Source organism: Giraffa tippelskirchi, chromosome 11 (genome assembly GCF_054371585.1).
Source record: "Giraffa tippelskirchi isolate mGirTip1 chromosome 11, T2T-mGirTip1v1.2.pri, whole genome shotgun sequence".
NCBI classification, from domain to species: Eukaryota; Metazoa; Chordata; class Mammalia; order Artiodactyla; family Giraffidae; genus Giraffa; species Giraffa tippelskirchi.
The window spans coordinates 8922883-8944359 of NC_137285.1; the positions used below are offsets into that span (position 1 = coordinate 8922883).

The window sequence follows — 21477 nt, forward strand, 5'->3', positions numbered from 1 at the left end:
ATCCCCCAAACTGTATGTAATTACTTTATATTGTTAGGTTAATCACATTCCCCTTGTGGCCTGCAACTGCAACGACCTTTTATTTTTTTTATCTGGCTACTGATTGTGAAAACCGATAAATATCTTTCATTATTTTGATTATGTAACTATTACTCACTTAATACCATTGTATCATGACTGGTCAGCAGAAAAATAATAAGAGTTTTACATCATCAAAATTATCATTTAAAAGAAAAACCTGTAATCACTTTTTAAAATCCAGATGCATATCAGAATTATCTTGGAATTTTTTGAAAAATATAAAGGCCAAGTATTGCTTTTTTTCTTTCTGCCAGAGCTCAATATGTTTCTAATGAGCAGCCATGTTTAAAAACTGGACTGTATAAAGATCTTTTATCTAGTTCGTTTCACTTTTTCTATTTCATATTCAGTGCTCCCATTTAATTTAGTTTGTTTTCCAATTTCTCCATCTCTTCTTTTTTTTGATGTTCTTTCTCAAGCCTTTATCAAGTGTAGTAAAGCTCTTGTATACATATATAAAAATAATATGTATAACGTATATTTTAGAAAACATGAACTTTTGCCTAACTAAAAAATTTATGACATTATGATTCCACTTGACTTAGCTTGAATAGAATACTAACTTTCTAATTAAAAAAAATAGATATGCAACACGCAACAAAGGTTTACTGTACAGCACAGGCAACTATAGTTAATACCTTATACTAACTTAAAAAAAAATAATTTAAAAAATGTGTGTATATGCATAAGTCAATCACATTTCTGTGTACCTGAAACACTGTAAGTCAACTACACTTCAATAAAATACAAATATTAGGGGGAAAAAGTTTGTATTTATGGATTTTGGGGGGGTTTTGGGTGGGATGGGAGTTCACTAAGGAAATTTGCCCCAAAATGGAAATATTTTTTTAAGTACCCTTGTCAGATCAAAATTTACCCAAAAATAAATATGTTTTGGGGAAATGATGTAGCATTTTGTAAGGCACCTAACATGAAACAGGTAAATAAAAGTCATAACGGATACTTTTATGTACTGTACTTGTTTTGCTTCCCAATACCTTTTTAAAGATAATGTATATACAATAAATGTTTTTTTATTTATTTTGGTCGCACTGGGTCTGAGCTGCAGCACGTGGGGTCTTCGGTGAGGTGCACAGGCTCTCGAGCTGTGGCATGAGGGCTTCAGAGCTGGAGGGTTCAGTAGTGGCGGCATGGCCTCAGCTGCCTTGAGGCATGTGGGCTCTTCCGGGACCAGGGATTGAACCTGTGTTCCCTGCACTGCAAGGCAGGTTCTTAACCACTGAACCACCAGGGAAGTCCCAATAAAGTGTATTTTAAGTGTAGAGTTTGATGTTTTGATCAATGGATGCATCTATGGGTATGTTAGCTGCTCAGTCATGTCTGACGCTTTACAACCCCAAGGACTGTAGCCCACCAGGCTCCTCTGTTTATGTGATTTCCCAGGCAAGAATACTGGAGTGGGTTGGCGTTCCCTTCTCCAGGGGATCTTCCCGACCCAGGGATGGAAGCCCGGGCTCCCTCACTGCAATTAGATTCTTCACTGTTTGAGTCACCAGCGAAGCCCATATATGTGGCCCCTACTCAAGACAGAGAACACTTCCATCACTCCAGAGAGCCCCTTTCCCGACGCCGCCACTGTTCTAAAATGCATCATCACAAACAACCATTTAAAATCCAAACAGGGACCTCCGTGGTGGTCCAGTGGCTGAGACTTTGTGCTCCCAACCCAGGGGGCCCAGGTTTGATCCCTGGTCAGGGAACTAGATCCTGCATGCTGCAACTAAGACCTGGCGTAGCAAATAAATGAATAAATATTTAAACAAATAAAATCTAAACAAGGCTGGAAGACAGCTATCGTTATTTCCTTTTTGTGAATCTGGATACTTCGGGCCCACATTCAGTCACTTCCGGAAGTGCACTGGTGACAGAAGCGGCCTGATGACAAAGCAAGAGAAGAACGTGGGTAAGTCCTCCCTGGCCTCAAGCCCACGATTTCATCCATGGTCACACTTGGTACATACAGAGCTACGACACAGAAATTGAGAAAGGGGACCCCACCTCACCCTTCTTCAACAAGTACAAAAAAGCTCCAAAATGAATAAAGACAGGAGGCCATGTGTGGCTGAGGGCTCGGGTGTGCAAATCAGACCTGAGTTTAAGCCCCTAGCCCTGCAACTGACCAGCTGTGGGAGCCTGCAGGAGCCATCTGAGCCTGTGCTTAGCCATTCAGTCGTGTCCAACTCTTCTCCACCCTTCAGGCTGTACCCCGCCAGGCTTCTATATCCGTGGGAATTTTCAGGCAAGAATGCTGGAGTGGGTCGTCATTTCCTCCTCCAGGGGATCTTTCTGACCCAGGGATCGAACCGGCATCTCTTGTGTCTCCTGCATCGCAGGCAGATTCTTTACCTGCTCAGCCATCAAGGAAGCCTGTCTGGAACCTAGTCTGGTCTAGCAAGCGGGACAGCAGCCACGCCTCCCTCCCAGGGCTGTGGTGACAGAAGCCCCAGAGGGTGCTGGGCCTGGCCCTTTGCTCAGAGCAACAAGAAGCACCCAAACCATGATCATCTGAGGATGCGCTCCAAGTCTCAAAGTCTCTTCTCTTTGGAGACCATTTCCAGCTCTACTGACATCACACAGAATTACTAAGAGGATGAAGGTGGAAAATACCTTGTCTAGCTTGAGAATTCCGAATAGACATAGCAAGCCTTGCACCTTTTTGGAGCCCACTTCAATACTAGGAGAGAACCTTGGGAAATACGGTTCTGGCTGTTGTCTGTCCCTAAGCCTGAGTCACATGGAGTGGGGACACAAAGTAGTAGACAAGGAGGCTCTCACAGCCAAACCTCTCTTCGGAGGACTCCCCAGCCATCCCTGCTGGGTCCTGCTTTTTTCAAAGGCTTGAGTTCATTATCAGTGAGGTTGGGGAGGTGAGGCGGGAGAGAGCAAAACTGGCTACAAGAAACATAGGTAATCAATACTTGACATGCTGGTTACCAATTTTATTCAATCAGAAGTTTATTCTAATTATATCAGTAAGTCTGGCTTTCTCTTTCCCACCTCCTCTGAGCATACTGTTGCTGATTCTCAATGGTGGCTCTCCACTTATCAAAAAAAAAATACTGACGCCTGGGCTTGACCCAGGGAAATTGTGATGTAACTGGTCTGGGGATGTGGCCGGGAAATAGAAATTTAAAATTCCAACTCCCTGGGTGATTCTAGTGTGCAGCCAAGATTGCAACCCACAGTTTTAAGAGATCTGTGTCACCCCCAGGTCAATCAGGCTACATTTAACTTCCTGGTATTGCAGAAGCTGCCCCTCCTCTGGCTCCATGGGCCCTATGAATTCTGGACCACACATAAAAACAAGCCAAATCAGAAACAGAAGCAGGCCCCTGCTTCACAGCTTCAGGCCACACACAGAGAGGAAGTAACTGCACACTAGCTTAAAAAAAATAAAACAAAAACCAGCCATGGGGGAAAGTCCTTGACTTGAAAAGAGATCCAGGCAAGTACAATAGGAAAAAAAGATACTGAATCCCTCAACCTCTGAAGTGTTCTCTACATCTCTTCGCAGAACTGTCTTCCTTGTTGTGTGCTGGAGGAGACATGTGTGTGGAAGGTTTGGACAAGAGTTTAGCAAACCTGGACTGCAGTTCTGTGTGACGTTTAGACACACCGAGTCTCAGTTTCCTAACTTTTTTTTTTTAAACTATGTGTTCTACCTGGGAGGATCTGATAAGGGTATTTATTGACTTATTTGGCTGAGCCGGGTCTTAGCTGTGATACGTGGGATCTTCGATCTTCGTTGTGGCATGCAGGATCTAGTTGCGGCATGTGGGATCTAGTTCCCGAGACCAGGGATCAAACTCAGGCCTCATGCGTTGGGAGTGCGGAGTCTTGGCCAACGGATCACCAGGGAAGTCTCTCAGCTTCCTACTCGTAACATGAAGTTAAAGCCAAAATCTTCAGAATAATCCTCAAGGAATAATTGTTAAAAAAGACAAAACAAAACAGTGTCCTTTCCGTTCTGCTCCTCAAGCTATCCTTAAGACCAGAGGGTCCTAGCCCTAGCACTACCGGAATCACCTGGGTGCTCTCAGATGTGCTGAGAGCTGGCTTCGCCCCCAGAACAATTAATCAAATTGTGGAAGGGTGTGGAAACTCAGAAACTAGTGTTTAAAAAGCTCTTCAGGTGATTCTACCGTGCAGCCACAAAGCTCAGGTGTTCCTTTAACTGACTAGATCTAAGGGTTCACTGCCTTGAGGCTAATTATAAAACTTCCCAACTGTGGGCCCTTCTGCAGTTCAAAAAAGTCTGTTCCATTTCAAACCAACTAAATTCAACCAGCCACATAACTGTAGCATTATTTGGTATCCAAAACCTACAGGACAGCCACTGCTTCTTCCAAGTGTTCTCTCAAATTACTTGCTCTTCCTGTGTTGAGCATACAAACCATTGGCCTATTTCTTTCAACAGTTTAGTGAGAAAAACGTCATTATCAATCCCATTTTCAAAGGGAAAAAGTAAGCGTCAGAACTATTAGGGTCCTCTGACTCCCACTCTCATGCGCTTCTCATAACAGCCCAAATCAAGAAATCATGACTTTAATCCTTTGCAGGGCTTGCTGGGCCTTACCTCCAGATTAACTCAGTAGTCTGGCAGGGCTTGAAAACTTGACCATTTCTAACAAGTTCCCAGATGATGCTGCTGGTCTGGGGACCACAGTTTGAGAACCACTGCTTCAGTGCCTTCTCTCCCTTAGGTGGAACTTACTTGGCACAGAAATGGAACAGTTCAAAGTCAGATACAGGTAGAGTCATTTCTTCTTCCATATTGGCCTTGGGACTAGTGTTCCCTAAGTGCACTTTTCAGGGAAGAGACTCTGGGCAAACAAGTAAAAAAAAAAAAAAAGGGTCTGGGCTGAACTTTGGTCATTCCCACCTAGGGAAAAAGCCAAAGAGCGAAGCCCTGAAGGATTCCAAGCACAGAAAAACATTCCCACAGATAGGAGATAAGAGCGGCAGACATCCCGAGTTCCTTAGGTGTGGTCACCCCTGGTCTCGACGGAAGTTGACTACATAGGTACCCTGGCACCAGTTAAGGTGCTTAACTCCGTGGCGAAAGTACCCTGACCTCAGGCCCCTGGCATCCCTCCGCGGAGTTCCCAGCACCTAACGCACGCCCGCCCACAGGCTCCTTCTCGTTTCTTTCCTCCACACCACTGGCCCGAATACTCAGACGCACCTTGCCCACTTCTCCGAAACCCAGCGACTCGAGCACAACTTCCAAAAACCCCAAACGCCCCGCTCCAAGCAATCTCACTTCGCTCTCTCGTCACCTACACATCCGCCTTCACCATCCTTCCTATTTTTCTCATTTTCCACCCCAAAAGTCCATTTTCAATGACATCTCTTTGTTCTCTTCGCAATCGCCAATTCTCATTTCTAACCAGCACTGAAGTCTTAAGAGGTGGTCCGCCTCACCACTACCATTCACCCCCCACAACTTACTCAAGCACATATCTACTCCCCAAGCCCAAATACCCTTTCTCGCGTTCCCAAGAGCCAGGGACAAGCCCCCCACCCCACAACAGAGACACAATTCTCCGCCCAGAGCCCTTCCCCCACCCCCAACCTCGCCCCCCATCCAACCTCCCAACCTCCTCTCCCCTATCGCGACAGTCCCTCGTCGCACCCCCTCCTCTCGGTCCCTGCCCTCTCTATTCTGCCTCTGCCCGGCTCTCTCAAGCCGCTCTGGAGCCCCCAGTCCGCGGGCAAAGCCCTCCTTACCATGAAAAGCCGGAGGAAGCCGGAGTCTCCAAACCCAGACTGAAAGAGACAGGAAACACCCAGCTCGCGTGAGCCACGGGCGGAGGCGGGGCTGGGGCGGGGACTTCCGCTGCCTGCACCTCACTTCCGCCCCGCAGAGGACACCTTCCTAAAGGGTCCGTCGTACTACTACTAGAGAGAGACAGCTTTTCTTCCAAGCTCCCTAGCTGGAATGGGTTGCGTCTCTTCTCGGCTGGGTCAGGCGTTTATACCGCTCCTGAATGCTCCGCTTTTCTAGCTCCTATAAATGACAGCAAGATGCAGGGAGGTTTTCCCATCCGGACGAAGAAGCTTTTCGGAACTGTCGTTTCCGGAACCAGTTGTTGTTTTCCGACGGAACTCTCAGAGTAAACACCCCAGGGCAAGATGGCGGTCTGGCCTCGGCCGGTGCCCTGGGTCTGGCAGAGCTCGGGGGTGTTGGGCTGAAGCGGTGGTAACTGCGGCCCCGATCCCGAGCGCTGGGGCCTCGAGTGGATAAAGGTCTACGGCCTGTGGGTAGCGAGTGGGAACAGGGTTGTGGGTTCTCCGGGTGGTGGGACCGCGGTCTGGGAGGGAGATGGCCCTAGGGCCGGGTCCCTGCTTCGCCTGGTCGGGATTGCAGGTGCTGGGGGCTGGCTTTGGGGCTCTAGGGGCCGTTTCTCCGTGGTCTTTTTATTTCCGGAGCTACTGAGATAAAAAGAGGCAATAGGCCTTTATAAACGGACTAGTGCTGGATGAAAAAGATTTGTTATTGTGGTTGTTGATGCCGAGGAAAGACGCCGGGCCTCAGAAGTCATCCGAACCGGAGTTCCAACCGATTCCCTATAACCTTGAGTGAATTCCCTCCCCTCTCTGTGCCTCAGTTTCCAACTTTGTAAAATGGAGTAACTAGCTCCTGTCAAATGGAGGAGCTCGTGTAACTCAAGTTTTAGTACGATACCTGACGGCTCTCAATAAAAACAGCTGAAGTTAGTGATACCAGGAAAGAAAAACCTGGTAGTAATCTGACTCTTAACTTGGCCCCACGGGCAGTCTTGCATTCTCGACTTTGCCTTCTGTGAATGGGGGGATCCCTGGGTCTTCTATGTTTCACTTAAAATAAGTAATTTCTTTGGAGTTAGAGATGAGTTGAAAATCAGGAGCCTTGTGACCTAGAGATGAGTTGAAAATCAGGAGCCTTGTGACCTCTGACAAGTCATGTCCCTCTCTGAATATCGTTTTCTCTGTGTGAGGGTGGTAGCATGCACCGATATAGACTGCAGCCTTCAATAAATGATAGCTGTTATCATTAATAGTCTAAGTCCTGTTGCTTATTCTTAAGAAAATTAGGCTATTGAGATCTGACAGAGGTGTTGAAAAGTCAGAGATGATTAAATATCTGTACGGTATTTGACCCATGATCCACGCTTAACAAATGGTGATGGTCATTCAACCTGGCTGCCCAGCTGTTCCCACCATGAGTGGAGAATTCTTTTGGGCTCAGACAGCAGTTGGTATTTACGGTGCTTCACCTTTGGACTGTCAGGCTCTTTCATAGTTCCCCATGAAGTTGGCCTCATCCAGAAAAGACTGAATATCTTATGGAACTATACAAGTAGAGTCCTAACTCTATTAAAATCTTGGCTCTGTCCCTTACTAGTGGTCTAACCTGGGCTATGTGTATGTGTGTCAGTTGCTCAGTCACGTCTGACTCTTCGCAACCGCATGGACTGTAGCCCACCAGACTCCTCTGTCCATGGAATTCTCCAGGCAAGAATACTGGAGTGGATAGCCATTTCCTTCTCAGGGGATCTTTCTGACCCAGGGATTGGACCCGGGTCTCCTGCGTTGCAGACAGATTCTTTACCATCTGAGCTCCGGGAAAATCCCAAACTTCAATTTACAGATAAGGAAATTGAGGCATACAGAGGATAAGGAACTTGGCCAAATGAGAAAGAATCAGAACTGAAAAGAACCAAAGGCTACTTTGATCCAGGGCTTTCTCTGCTATACACAGCATTTTCTTTGATCCTACAGGGCATTTAGCAGAGTAAGTACCTCACAAATACTTATGTGTTTTTATTTGATTGATGAACTGTAATAGACATTATACAGCTAGAGGAAGTGAAGAAGAAAGGATTCGAAAAACTGCAAAGTATAGACCATTATGTGGTGTAAACAGAAATCAGCATATAGCATTGCCCAGGGGTTGGTGAGCTCAAGGAAGAGCCCCCTGGGAGAAGTGAAGTTTTGAGATAGCCTTACAGGTGCTTAGTCACAGTTTACATGCAACCTCCCGTTTTTCTGTCAGGAAAAAGCTCTCTCTTCTTCTGCTCCCTCCCCATCTTTCCCCTGCCCCCAACGAGAGACTGTCTCCATGTTGAGGAAGGAGTATACCATTGTGCTCATGGCTTGGGCAGGCTTGTTTGCAGCTCTGAGAGGCTTGAAGCTGTCACCCAGTCTAAACAAGGCCCCGGGTTCATAGCCCAAGTGACAGGACTGGTGAGTGTCAGTGCACCCAGGGATAGAAAAAACACTTTTAACAGGTGACCATTCTTTCCCACCCGCAGACCCAGAGTGCCTGTACAGATAAGGGCCTCTGGTAAAGAGTTTTTACAAGACAGATCTTTACGTGTATAAAAATAAGACGTCAGACTTACTGACCGTGCACCCTGTCAGCCACTTCAACAGGTGCTTGATGTCATCATGTCATTCAGTCCTTACAATCAGCCTCTAAGCTGATTAACAGACAAGACAGGACGGCTCAGAGCTATATCCCTGCAGTACACGGCACAGCTACGACTCGCTCCAGCGCTCCGTGACTCCAAAACACTCGTGCCTCTCACAGTGCCATGTTGCTGGACCACATGCCTTCTGTGGAGAATTCAAAAAACAGACCAGTTAGGGAAGCAAAATGTCCCCCAGTCCCACTACCTCAAAGCAACCATTCTTTAATTGAAATACAGTTGATGTATAATACATGTAAGTTACAGGGGTGCAATGTACTGTGACTCAATTTTTAAAGGTTGTCCTCCGTTTGCAGTTGTATTGGCTATATTCCCCCATGTTGTACAAAACATCCTTGTAGCTTGTTTTGTTTGTTGTTGTTGTTGCAGTGGGTCTTTGTGGCTGCATGTGGGCTTCTCTACTTGTGTAAGTGACGGCTACTCTCTAGTGGTGTGCAGGCTTCTCATTGCCATGGGTTCTCTTGTTGCAGAGCTCAGGTTCTAGAATGCAGGCTCAGTAGTTGTGGAGCATGGGCTTAGCTGTCCCTTGGCCAGTGGGATCTTCCCAGACCAGGGATCGAACCCCTGTCCCCTGCATTGCAAGGCTGATTCTTAACCACTAGACCACCAGGAAAGCTCCTGAAGCTTATTTTATACCTTATAGTTTGTACCTCTTAGTCCCTTACCCCTATGCTACCCTTTTCTCCTTCCCTTGCCCCACTGGCAACCACTTGTTCTTTATGTCTGTGAGCTTGCTTTTTTGTTACATTCACTGGTTAAAACAAGCATTCCTAACAATGGTTTTTTCCAGTTTTGTATCTACCTGCACACAGGAGTTTTTCTTGATGTAATTGGGGTCATAGGGAAGAATCTTTTGTATTCTATTACAAGTTAATCCCTAAAGGGATGTTGCATATAAGCCTGAATTATACTCAGTGGTCCATCTCTGGGACCTCTGCCTCCCAGCTAATAAGCCTTAAGCTAAAATACCTCTGTATAGCTCACAGGGAATATCTTAACCAGGCCCACCCATGAATGACTGCAGGGAGGAAGAAATGAACATATCCCCTTTGGAGGCTGACCGAAACCAAGAAGTGTTTGACTTTATTCCCTCCCTTTTTAGTATAAAAGAAGCCTGAATTCTAACTTAGGCAAGATGGTTCTTTGGGACATGAGTTCACCATCTTCTCAGTTTGCTGTCTTCTCAAATAAAGTCATTGTTCCCTGCCCCAGCACTGGTCTCTTGACTTATTGTCCTGTTGTGTGATGAGTAGTATGAGTCTGAACTCAATAACAGTATTGGTTCACAGCCAGCCCCTTTTTCATTTCTTTTTTTTTTTTTCATTTTTCATTTCTTAAGCATAAACATTTTTCCAGTTTGCTAAAAATGCCAAACATAATTTGCAATGGCTTCTAAACATTCCATTCCCTCTGATATTCTTTCTTGGTTGCCATCATAAAGCCTACAGCTCTAATTCAGCAACTTCTTTGGGCTTATTCTCAACCTGCTCCCTTTAAACTGAGGACTGGGGAGATACATGTGCCATTTAGATCTGATATTAATTAAAGAGGACATGGGTGGGTTTTTTTTTTTTTTAAACCAGAGGCCCTGTTTTTATTACTTTTTTTCAGTGAAGAAGATAGACAATGCCCTGCCTATAAAACTCAATCCCAAATCTGGATTTTTTTTCTTCTGCCAGAAAAGACAAGCCCCTCTGAAGTGAGAAGCTGCCCTCAGCTGTGAGTCCTGTGTAAGATCACTAATGATTACCTGACATTTCTGGGTCACCGGCAGGTCCTCAGGTGAGAAGACTCTTTCTATTAACTGTCTTCTCACACTCCATCCTGGAATCAGGTGAAAGTTTGGAGATTGTATTACAGGTACTTAGTCATAGTCTGCATGCAACCTCCTGTCTTAATATTGGTTAGAGGCCCTACTGTTCCCCACCCCACTGCCCCCCACACTCCACGAGGGACTGTCTCCATGTTTGTCTTGAGAATTACTGATGGGAGACCCACATGTTGGCAAAGCCTTGTTTACCAGCTGTGGCTCAGCATTGAACAGGAGTCACACAGGTCCCTCGATGTGTGGATGTGGAAGAAGCCTCACGTGATCTTTTTATCCTGGATGTTTTCACGTGGGCACTGCTTTGAGTGAGGTAACCTGGTAAAGAGATGGCTTCCCAGAAGTCTGAATTGATGAATAATTCATTTCAGTGCCTGTGTCAGCTGGGCTCATTATTTTGCATAAAAGGACAAAGTTTTCAAGCATCTAAAGACGTTATCTCAGTGTGAGAGGCTCCATGGACCAGTACTGTGTGCTCTAGGCTGATAGCCACAACCATCCCTTTGGGAAAAGACAGTTACTGGTGATTTAGTTGAGACTCTAGTGGCTAATTGAGAGCCTCTGTCCAAGAATGCCAGTCTGTGGATGGGGGCATCTCTGTTCTAACATCTTCATCAGCCCTTGGCTGAATGGGAATAGTAAGGACAACAGAATAAGTTGTCCTTAGAACCAAACACATTGAATTTGATGGATTGTCTCACATTCTGGAATCACGTACCTTTGGCTTTCTTTATATTTAATTGGCCCTTAAAAAAAGTGAAAGTCTTCTTTTGTGCTGGACTCAAAGTAGGTATTGGTAAATATTTGTTGAGTGAATGAATGAATAAAATAATGGTAACAGTAAATAATTATGTTTAATGTTTTGCCCTCTAGGCTTTACTCGGCAAAATAAAAGCTGACTGCTCAGTGAAATATCCAGGGACCTTTGACTTAGAGGATGCCTGGTTTGAATTAGAGCTTTATAGATGGAATCGATTCATGCTTTGTTTATTCATTAAACGATTACTGAGCCTGAACCCTATGCCAGGCGCTGTGTTCTTTCTCTTAGGAAAATGTAATTATTTAGTATAGGAGAAAGCGGCGCTGGTCTGGGGAGTTGCATGAAAGAAGCCGATAGGAAGTTGGGACTCGTGCCAGGAGAGCTATTAGCCCTTGGGGAGGGTGCCAGGGCTTTCTGCCCTTTGCTCCTAAGCCCCTTTCTGTGAGTGTTTTTCGTATCATGACTGACATCAGCCACTGGCCGTTTTCCTTGCAGGGTTTGTGCAAGTTTGCAAACATGTTCACCGTTTCTCAGACCTCGAGAGCTTGGTTCATCGACAGAGCCCGTCAGGCTCGAGAGGAAAGACTGGTGCAGAAGGAACGAGAACGGGCGGCTGTGGAGATTCAGGCCCACGTACGGAGCTTTCTCTGTCGGCGTCGACTGCAAAGAGAAATCAGGTAGGGGGCAGGAATCCTCAGCACTTTTGTTTGGTTTTTAAATGTTGTTTTCTGCAACTTAAAAAAGTGTATTTATTTTGGCTGTGCCGGGTCTTTGTTGCTGCATGCCAGCTTTTCTCCAGTTGTGACAAGCGGGAGCTACTCTCTAGTTGTGAAGAGAGGGCTCCTTACTGTGGTGGTGTCCCCTGTTGCAGAGGACGGGCTGTAGAGCACATGGGCTTCAGTAGTTGCAGCTTGCAGCCTCTAGAGTGTGGGCTCGGTACTTGTGGCACAGGCGCTTAGTTGCTCTGCGGCATGTGGGATCGTCTCACATCAGTGATTGAACCCATGTCCCCTGTGTTGGCAGGCAGATTCCTAACCACTGGACCACCAGGGAAGTCCCAGCATGTTTACTTTTATTCCCAGTAAATAGGGGGAAAAGAAAAACACAGTTGGTATTTTCTTACAGTTCTTGAATAGCCTTCCAGCTGCTATGAGCTCCTAACTAAAAAAATCTTTTTTTTTTTTTTACCCTTCCCTACCTAGGAGAGAGATTGATGAGTTTTTTAAAGCAGAAGACTCTGGGTCCAGTAAAAGAAGTGCACTTTGTATTTTTAAGATTGCCAGGAAACTGCTGTTCTTGTTCAGAATTAAAGAGGATAACGAGGTAAATAATAACAGCAAACACACGTCATGCTTACTATGTGTCAGATCCTTTATAAGTATTTGATAAATATTAATTCATGTAGTCCTTACAGCAGCTCTGTGAGTCAGGTTCTGTTACCCCCACGTCCTGTCCCTTTTGTTTTCTTGGAAACTGCTTTGTAGGGATTATACCCAGTGCTGAGAATCATGATTTTTTTTTTTTAATAAAGAAGGTTGGAGGATTTTTTTTTTGCTTGTTTGCTTATTTTTTACCATTTATTTATTTGGCCATGTGGCGTGTGGGATCTTATTTCCCTGAGCAGGGATCAAACCTGTGCCCCCTGCAGTGAAAGCACAGAGTCTCAACCACAGGACGGCCAGGGAAGGCCCTCATCATGATTGGGTTCATGGTAACTCCTCTGTAAGCACTTGTCCTCAGATGCATATAGAAGCCAGACAGGTTAGCAGATGAGTGAGAGAAGCTGTTCATGAGTTACAGCACAGTACAGGTCATAATTCACGGTAACTGACAGGCGGTGGTGAGGGCATCGGAGGGAGAGATGGGCTGTGCCATGACCAACCAAAAGAGCAGCCATCCCTCGGCTCCAGCCACTGGGGGACTGAGACCCTGGTATTTTTTAAAGAGATGCTGGAGATCTTTGCTACTCAGTTTTCTAATTTGAAGAAAAGTGAAACTCACTCAGTCATGTCCTGTAGCCCACAAAGCTCCTCTGCCCGTGGGATTTCCCAGGCAAGAATACTGGAGTGGGTTGCCATTCCCTTCTCCAGGGGCTTTTCCTGACCCCAGAAATCGAACCTAAGTCTCCTGCCTTGGCAGATGGATTCTTGACTGTCTGAGCCACCAGGGAAGCCTGGTTGGCAGCTAATTTGAAATTTCTTTTAAAATGCTGCAAACCAAATGAACCATGCTAGTTCTACCTTTGGAGTTAGAACCATCAGCCTAGAAAGTAGGATTCCAAGGAAGGAGCTAGTTGTCTGTGACAGTTGTAAGGATACCATTGAGGAGCGCCTCTGTGTTCCCGGGGTCAGGCATCCATTGCAGCTAAGCATCTCGTTGCACCAGACCCCCTTCTGGGTACTGAGGTCTCTGAAGGAAACAAAATGGGCTCCATAGCCCAGCAGGAGGGAGAGGAGGACGCTGGCACTGAGTCCAGTCACGCAGGTGAGGACAGGCAGGAGGAGGGAAGGGATCCCCAGTGAACAGAGGAGGAGACTGCAACTTAGTGTGGCCGGGCGGCAGCCGGGGCCACGCTGCTTCTAAGGGTGGATCCAGGGATGGCAGAGCCACAGTGTGACCCAGGATCCAGTTTCCACTTTTCTTGCTTTTGCATTTCAAGATGCAAGTGATGATATGACAGCTTGTGAGGCAGAAGTCAGTATGCGTGGTGCTTACAAAACGGCAAATGGCTGAGCACAGTTGAGGAGAAACAGCTGCTGGTCTGGGGGACTCCAGGCCCAGTTTGCCAGGTTGATCTTGTTTTCCAAAAGGAGCCCCAGTCTAGAACACACTCGGGGCTCCTCCTGCCCGCAGGCCACCCGTTTGAGAGCCTTTCCTTAGCCTTTCTGACCGTCGGTCTCCACGTCTGCCAGTTAGAGTTAAACAGGGTCCCCACGTGAGTCATTTGGCATGCCACGCCAGGGGAACGTGGGGCTGCTTGATGTCTGTGTTCATCGTGGGCGTGTGTAACCCCCATTCTGCTCCCTGCAGAGATTTGAGAAGTTGTGTCGCTGTATCCTGAGCAGCATGGAAGCTGAGAATGAACCCAAGGTGAGTGGGGGTGGTGGGGGTTGCCAGAAAGTCTCCCACGACCCCGCAAGCCAGCCTGCTTGGCTCTGAAAGTTCCTGTTGAATGTTCTGACTGTTGTGTATGAGTCTGCTTATGTTCATGTGGGTGTGCGCATGTGCTAAGTTGCTTCGGTCGTGTTTGACTCTTTGCGATCCCGTGGACTGTAGCCCACCAGGCTCCTCTGTCCATGGGGTTCTCCAGGCAAGAATACTGGAGTGGGTTGCCATGCCCTCCTCCAGGGCATATGTTCACATCCACACGCAAGTAAGTAATGGATCAGAAACATTAACAAAGTACAGCTGATTTCCTCAGTCTCTGCGTTATCCAAGAAGCTGTGTTCAGCCCTTGCCTCTTACTCAGGATCGTAAATCCCCTTACCAGGCTGTTCTACCTTTGAGTTTAGCATTAAAATGAGTCCTGTTGTTGTTTAGTCCCTCAGTCGTGTCTGACTCTTTTGTGATCCCATGGACTGTAGCCCACCAGGTTACTCTGTCCATGGGATTTCCCAGGCAAAAATACTGGAGTGGGTTGCCATTTCCTTCTCCAGAGCATCTTCCAACCCAGCAATCAACCCGACTCTCCTGTATTAGCAGGCAGATTCTTTACCATTGAGCCACCAGGGAAGCCCGAAAGAAATCCTACTTGCTGCTTATTTGTCCTTCATCCCTCACCTCATCTGACTCTAGACCTGGCTGTTTGATCCCATTCCAGTGTCTGGAATGTATGTTATTTGATCCCTGTAATTGCCCATTATGTTCCTCTTTTTTTCCTGCTTGCAGGTGTGGTACGTGTCCCTGGCTCTTTCCAAGGATCTCACTCTCCTATGGATTAAACAGATCAAAGACATCCTGTGGTATTGCTGTGAGTTTCTTGAGCAGCTCAAGGTAAAAAATACAAATAAGACTGTAATTCTGTCCTTCCCACATGAGGCTGTAGAATGTACTTTCAGAGTCCTCATGACCCACTCATAGATGTTACTACCTGTATGATCTCCCAGTTGGAGTCTAGTAATGAGTTACTGGAGCCCTGTCCCCGGAGAGAGTGAGTTAGATGCTGTTATCAGCCTGAGCACCTTTTTCATGCACAGTATTTTGAATATTGACCTGGTCTCACCACAGTCTTGATGCCAGGAATCTGTTGTTTTCCCTTCTGTCCTTTTGATGTAGTGGATACTTTAGAATTGACATTGTTATGAGTCAGGCCCCTTGTGACAAGTGCAGACACCCAAGGTGAGTGCAGCGGGTAATCCATACAAGCTAAGCAAGAAAGGTAACATTTTGTTGTAGAGTATTTCTCTAACAAGGCAGCTGGAGATGACTGGAGCCAGGGGCTGATGGGGTTGCCATCTCTTAACTTCTCTCCTCTGTGCTCCCTTTTGGAATCCCCTCGCCCTCTCCTACTGTGATCATGGTAGCCAACAGTTCTGGGCCTTACATCCTTACTCTGTCCTGACCAAAGGGAAAAGGGAGAGCTCCCTTCTACACACCAGTTCAGAAATCTGGAAGGACTCGTAAAGGTCCAGTGGGATCCTGGCCTCAACCCTGCACTGGTCACGGTGGCAAGACAGATGGGGTGCCGCCCTCACCCCCACCTGGTCCAGTGCCCTCCCTTGTGTTTCAGGAAGGTGGGCAGGGTGTGTCTGTGTGCCAACAGCGGCCATTTCCACTTTGCTCATGTGGAGGCTAGATGTTTTAGGGGCAGAGGCTTGGCGTGGACTTTGCTAGTGACTGAGTTATGGAGCAAATGTTGCCAGAGCCCCCAGGGATCCATTCCCAGACGTCTCTGTCAAGGCACTCGTTAATGGCTCTCTCGGCCTTGACCCCGGAGAAAGCATAAATTATAGTCATCATTATAGAAATAGCCAGTATTACCTAGTGTGATCTGTATGCCAGGCCCTGTTCTTGGTGCTTTATATACATTAATCCATTTATGTCTCATAACAACCCAATGAAAGAAGCAGCGTTACTGTCTCTAGTCAACAGAGGAGGAAGTACAGAGAGGTTAAGAAACTTGCCCAAGATCACACAGCTAGTAAGTGGTAAAGCCAGAAGTCTGAGCTCACTGTCTTGGTTCTGTTCAATTGCATTTCTCCGTAGCTGCAGTGTACATGCATACATGTGTTAAATACTAAATGCATACATATAAGCAAGCCAGCACTGGTCATCTTGTTTTCCAAGAATTCTCAATTCACCAGTCTCAAGAATCTTTCAGGTTCTGTGGTCAAACCCTAATGTGCCAAAATCCCCATCATTTAACTCCTGAAGTGGTGACTCCTCAAGAGAAAAAGAATAAAAGCTTAGAATCCTGACTTGTTTGTTTGCAGTCGGAAAAGTTGTAAATTGATTGTTTTGCTGCCTTGGGCTGGAGGGCACGTGTCTCAATCTCACTCTGTTGTTTCTAGCCGGAAATTTTACAAGACTCCAAACTCATCACCCTGTACCTCACGATGCTCGTCACTTTCACGGACACTTCAACGTGGAAAATTCTCCGGGGAAAAGGTCGGTGAGACTCACTTCAAAGTCTTCCCCAAGTCGCATTTCCATAGAGAGTTCGGGGGTTTGGGGGACCTTTTCAAGAAGTGCTTTTGCTGCCACAAGCCTCAGGGAAGGGCCTGGAACCGCACGCATGGAGATGCCCTTGGCGTGTCCCATCCCGCCGCCCCACGGTGTCTAGAACACACTCAGTGTTGTGATAGAGGGCACAGTCCCTCTGAGCTCACTTGTTACAGAGCCCACAGCGCCGCAGCCTCCAGGTGATCATATTCACTTAAGCCTCATCTTTTCACATGGAGAATGTTCAGCAGCAAATAATTCTATTTTAGGGACTTCCCTGGCGGTCCATGGTTAAGACTCCGTGCTTCCAATGTGGGGGCGTGGGTTCTCAGGGAAGAACTAAGATCTTGCATGCTGCACAGCGCTGCCTAAAAACACTAAAAGCTCATAAAATAATTCTATTTTGCCCATAAAACTGCCTCCGTCCATGAATCCTGAACTCAGGCTCATGTGTTTCATACATTCATATCGTTCATCCATTCATCATAGCCTACTCGGTGCAAGGTGCCGAGTAGCGACCAGAGATGTGAGAACGGTCACTGTCCTCCAGGGGCTTTAGGGCTGAACTCTGTGTGCCCGCCCCTCCTCACCACGCTTGAGTCTGGGGGCCGGAGAGGAGACAGATGTTAGAGAGAGTATGGGGTTTCCCTGGTGGCTCAGTGGTAAAGAATCCAGCTGCCAGTGCAGGAGATGCGAGTTTGATCCCTGGGTCGGAAAGATCCCTTGGAGAAGGGAATGGCAACCCACTCCAGTATTCTTGCCTGGAGAATCCCGTGGACATAGGAGCCTGGTGGGCTATAGTCCGTGAAGTCGTAAGAGTCAGACGTGACTTAGCAACTGAATGACAACATATATATGAACATATGTGACTGTGTGAGTGATGTATGTGAGTATGTACAGGTCATGACACCAGTGTGGCAGGTGGCGCTTGGAAGGAAGAGCCCAGGAGAAGCGAGGTGCAGTGGGGTAAGAGGGCCTACCTTGTGTGGGGCTCAGGCTTTCCTGAAGAAGCAGTGTCTGAGCTGAGAGCTGGAGGGAGAGGTAGGGTGTGCAGAGGAGGGACAGAACTTGAAGCAGAGGAAACTGTGTGTGCCAAGGCTCCCGGCCAGGAAGGAGGGATTCTTTGGGGCCTGATCCTGGACTCTGGTTGGGGAGGGGTAGGGGAGGAGGCATTTAAAACTCGCTGTGTTCTGGGCCCTGCCAGGGACCTTGTGTCCCAGTGAGAAGTGGAGGTTGCCGCAGTGGGTACAAAGTGCCAGGCCCTCAGAGGGACGTAGAAAAGGTGCTACAGGAGCTTGGAGGCCTAGGATGATGCTTCTGGGAGTGGATAAGACCCTTCTCTTAAGGGGTGACCCTTGAACCAGGCCTTGCAGGAGAGAGAGAGAATCCTGGAAATACTGCATCTCTTCTGGTACCAGGCCCAAGGGGAGCTCTGGTTTCCTTACGGCCCAGGGCCTGGGGACATAAACAGTTCACATGACGGTCAGAGATTTTTTTTTTTTTTTTCCTTAGACTTTTTTCCTTTGTTTAGGTGAGAGTCTTCGACCAGCCATGAACCACATTTGTGCAAACATAATGGGCCATCTCAACCAGCATGGATTTTACTCTGTTCTGCAGGTCTGTGACTTCATTTTCTGATGTGTGGCTTCATTCTCCAATACCTGAACTTGGATTTTACCTCTGGTTTCGGCATATCTGCTGCCCTCCTCATAGCAGCGCTTTCTGCAGAAAGGGCTTACAGCCCAGCGCCCTCTCTGCCCTCACCCCGCCTCATGGTTTGTGTAAAGAGAGGACAGTGCCTGGGATCCCTTCATTGTGTTTACCTTTTGGTTATGAGGACAGTCCAGTCACTTGAAACTTAAACTCAGACAGGAGGTTCCTTCTTGGTCAGTGTCTGGATATGTCTTTCTAGTTCCATGTCCTCCAACAGTCTTCAGTCCACACTGCATGTTATCACACCAGTTCGTACATGCAGGGAATTGTCAGAAATTGTCTAATCAGTGTTTAAAAGTACTTTGGAATTCCGGAGTTTGAGAAGTGACGTTGATTGAGTCCATCCTCCCACCTGGGGCTGAGGTGGGCTCTCATCCAGTCGGGTTTCCTTTTCTCCTCACGACAGCCCTGTGAAGCACCGTGGCGGCCAAGGGTGGATTCTCCACAGTTCCTCTCAGTGGCAGCTTCCCCTTCACGCCCTAATTCCAAACTGCTTCTAAAATAATTGAGATCTTAAATCTGGTATTCTTTCTGTCAGCTGTTAATTTTTTTTTTATCTGTTTTTCTGAAAAACTTAAGTGTAATACTTAGAGTAGAGATAGAGTGGGACAGTGAACCTCCATGCGCATTACTTTTCTTTCATTTTTTTAGAAAGATCCCAATACAGTATTTTTTTTTTTGAAGCACTAGTTGTACATTTTTTATGTACACGTGACTATAAAGTTGGCATCACCCCCTGACCAGTTACGATGCTCTCTTCAGATCCTGCTAACCCGTGGCCTGGCGAGACCCCGGCCTTGTCTGTCCAAAGGCACTTTAACGGCCGCCTTTTCCCTAGCGATGCGGTAAGTAGGACGCTGTAGCTGAGGGGCTGGTGTGCTTTTGAAGCCACCTCCTCTTGCAAACTCTTTCTGAAGAAGGCCAGCTAGCGAATGTTTTCAGATGTGTGGGCCATGTAGCTTCTGTCACGGCTGCTCTCCCACGGTAGCCAGGCAGCCACAGATAGGGATGGCTATGTGTTCCCAAAAAACTCTATTTACGAAAATCATCAGTGGGCAGATTTTGACCTGTGGCCAACAGTTTACCAACCTGGGCTAGACTCTGTTTACCACTTAACCATTAGCCACATGCTGCTGCTGCTGCTGCTAAGTCGCTTCAGTCGTGTCCGACTCTGTGCAACCCCATAGACAGCAGCCCACCAGGCTTTCCGGTCCCTGGGATTCTCCAGGCAAGAACACTGGAGTGGGTTGCCATTTCCTTTCTGTGTCAAATGGAAATTTATTAAAATTAAATACAATTAAGAATTCAATTCCTTGATTTCATTAGCCACATTTCAGGTGCTCAGAGACCACAGGTGACTAGTGAAAACCATATTGACAGCACAACTAAGGAACATTTCCATCATCACAGGAGGTTCGCTTGGACAAGGCTGCTCTATCTGATGAGAACACTATGTAAAAAGTCAAAAGAAAGGGGAGATTAATGATATATTTTAATTTAAACCACTGTATCCAAAGTTACCATCTTTGCATGGAATCAATGCTTTTATTTATTCTCATTAAAATTGTGTGCACGCTCAGTCACTAAGTCGTGTCCGACTCTTTGCGACCCCACGGATTGTAACCCACCAGGCTCCTCTGTCCATGGGATTTCCCAGGCAGGAATAACTGGAGTAGGTTGCCTTTTCCTTCTCCAGGGAATCTTCCCGACACAGGGATCGAACCCACCTCTCCTGCAATGGCAGACGAGTTCTTTACCCCTGAGCCACCTGGGAAGCCTGTTGGTGACTTAGCACACAGTAAACATACCCGTGTCAGCATCACAGCACTGGCAGCCCAGGAGCCCCTCTGTGTTTCCTTTCCAGTCACTAGTCCCCCCTTCCTCTCCCATGTATATAGTTTCTTATTCTGCTTTGATTTTTAAGTCAATTAAAGAGTGAGGATTCTCTCATGGCAGTAAAACTTCAGTGAATTGATTTTTCATAGCTGCATCATAAGCCGTCACTGACTCAACCCTTCCCCCAGTGGATGGGCCCGTTTCACATCCGGTCTTCCTCAAAGTCCTGTGAAGCACACCTTCAAGGGATTTGGGGTGTTGGCGGGATTGTTCTTCTGTTCCAGGTTCACAGTACAGTCCTCCTGAGTGAGGTGGTCTGTCTGTGTCTAGCCCCGTGCTTGCTGCACAGTTTTCAGACAATCTGATCCGGCCGTTCCTCATCCACATCGTGTCTGTGCCCGCCCTCGTGACTCATCTCAGCACCGTGACCCCTGAGGTCAGTGGGCTCTGCACTCCCCCAATCCCATTTTTGCCTTTGTCCTTAGAATAGAAATTTCAGCCTCTTCTCCTGACATTTCTCCTAAATCAGTAGCCGCCATAGACATACTCATGCTGGAAGCCTGAAGAAAAGGGGCCTCCTCTTTATTTTCTCCCTGGTGATGGAGAACATGTTTGGCAGCCAGGGGGTGGTCTGCAGGTGACGGGGTTCACGCTCTGGGGGGAAATTCCTCCTGTCAGCCTCCACTTTAACAGTCTTGCGATTGTTCCCAGCGCCTCACTGTTTTAGAATCTCATGACATGCTCCGTAAATTCATCGCGTTTTTAAGAGACGAAGATCGATGCGGTGATGTGTGTGAAAGTTTAGAAGGATGCCATACGCTTTGTCTCATGGGTGAGTACCCTTGGTTAGAATTTGATGGTGTCCCGGGCGTCGGGAAAAGCCCAGGTGTTTTGCTTTCCACCATTCTGGAAGCCACAAGCTGTTTTTAGTACAAGCTGAAGGTGCTTACAGCAAAAGACAGGTAAATAGTTAAAGTAGACACATAAAATTGAAAGTCACATGGAAAATACATCAGCCTGGCAGACTAGCTGAGTGACTGTAAGTGAATGTTACATTTCAGCCCTTTTGCTTCCTGGCAGCCAAGGGGAAAATGGAAACATGTGAG

General features: G+C 47.0%; 2 protein-coding genes across 62 annotated transcripts in view; one reads left to right on the forward strand and one right to left on the reverse strand.

Moving 5' to 3' along the window:
- Nucleotides 1-8988, reverse strand: part of KCTD10 (potassium channel tetramerization domain containing 10) — a 62801-nt gene extending 53813 nt beyond the window's left edge. For 9 of the 46 annotated variants that reach the window (XR_014069929.1, XR_014069925.1, XM_081546064.1 and 6 more), the window contains exons 1-2: nucleotides 8821-8988; nucleotides 8494-8703 (exon numbers count right to left, since the gene is read on the reverse strand). Coding sequence is in view for 13 of the 46 variants with exons in the window: in XM_081546060.1 (XP_081402186.1) it covers nucleotides 5833-5835 (3 nt within the window). In the remaining 33 variants the exon portion in view is untranslated. Of the gene's footprint in view, nucleotides 1-4678; nucleotides 4926-5832; nucleotides 5874-8489 lie in introns of those variants that run through there. The other 37 variants (XR_014069927.1, XM_081546061.1, XM_081546071.1 and 34 more) reach the window with 15 other exon arrangements.
- The window catches only part of UBE3B (ubiquitin protein ligase E3B), a 46970-nt gene continuing 31722 nt past the window's right edge, over nucleotides 6230-21477 (forward strand). For 2 of the 16 annotated variants that reach the window (XR_014069922.1, XM_081546037.1), the window contains exons 1-12: nucleotides 6230-6362; nucleotides 8946-8982; nucleotides 10256-10358; nucleotides 11657-11838; nucleotides 12364-12484; nucleotides 14192-14251; nucleotides 15050-15154; nucleotides 16672-16768; nucleotides 18354-18439; nucleotides 19298-19380; nucleotides 20702-20807; nucleotides 21083-21203. Coding sequence is in view for 11 of the 16 variants with exons in the window: in XM_081546037.1 (XP_081402163.1) it covers nucleotides 11678-11838; nucleotides 12364-12484; nucleotides 14192-14251; nucleotides 15050-15154; nucleotides 16672-16768; nucleotides 18354-18439; nucleotides 19298-19380; nucleotides 20702-20807; nucleotides 21083-21203 (940 nt within the window). In the remaining 5 variants the exon portion in view is untranslated. Of the gene's footprint in view, nucleotides 6385-7735; nucleotides 7880-8945; nucleotides 8983-10187; nucleotides 10437-11656; nucleotides 11839-12363; nucleotides 12485-14191; nucleotides 14252-15049; nucleotides 15155-16671; nucleotides 16769-18353; nucleotides 18440-19297; nucleotides 19381-20701; nucleotides 20808-21082; nucleotides 21204-21477 lie in introns of all 16 variants that reach the window. The other 14 variants (XR_014069923.1, XM_081546044.1, XR_014069920.1 and 11 more) reach the window with 10 other exon arrangements.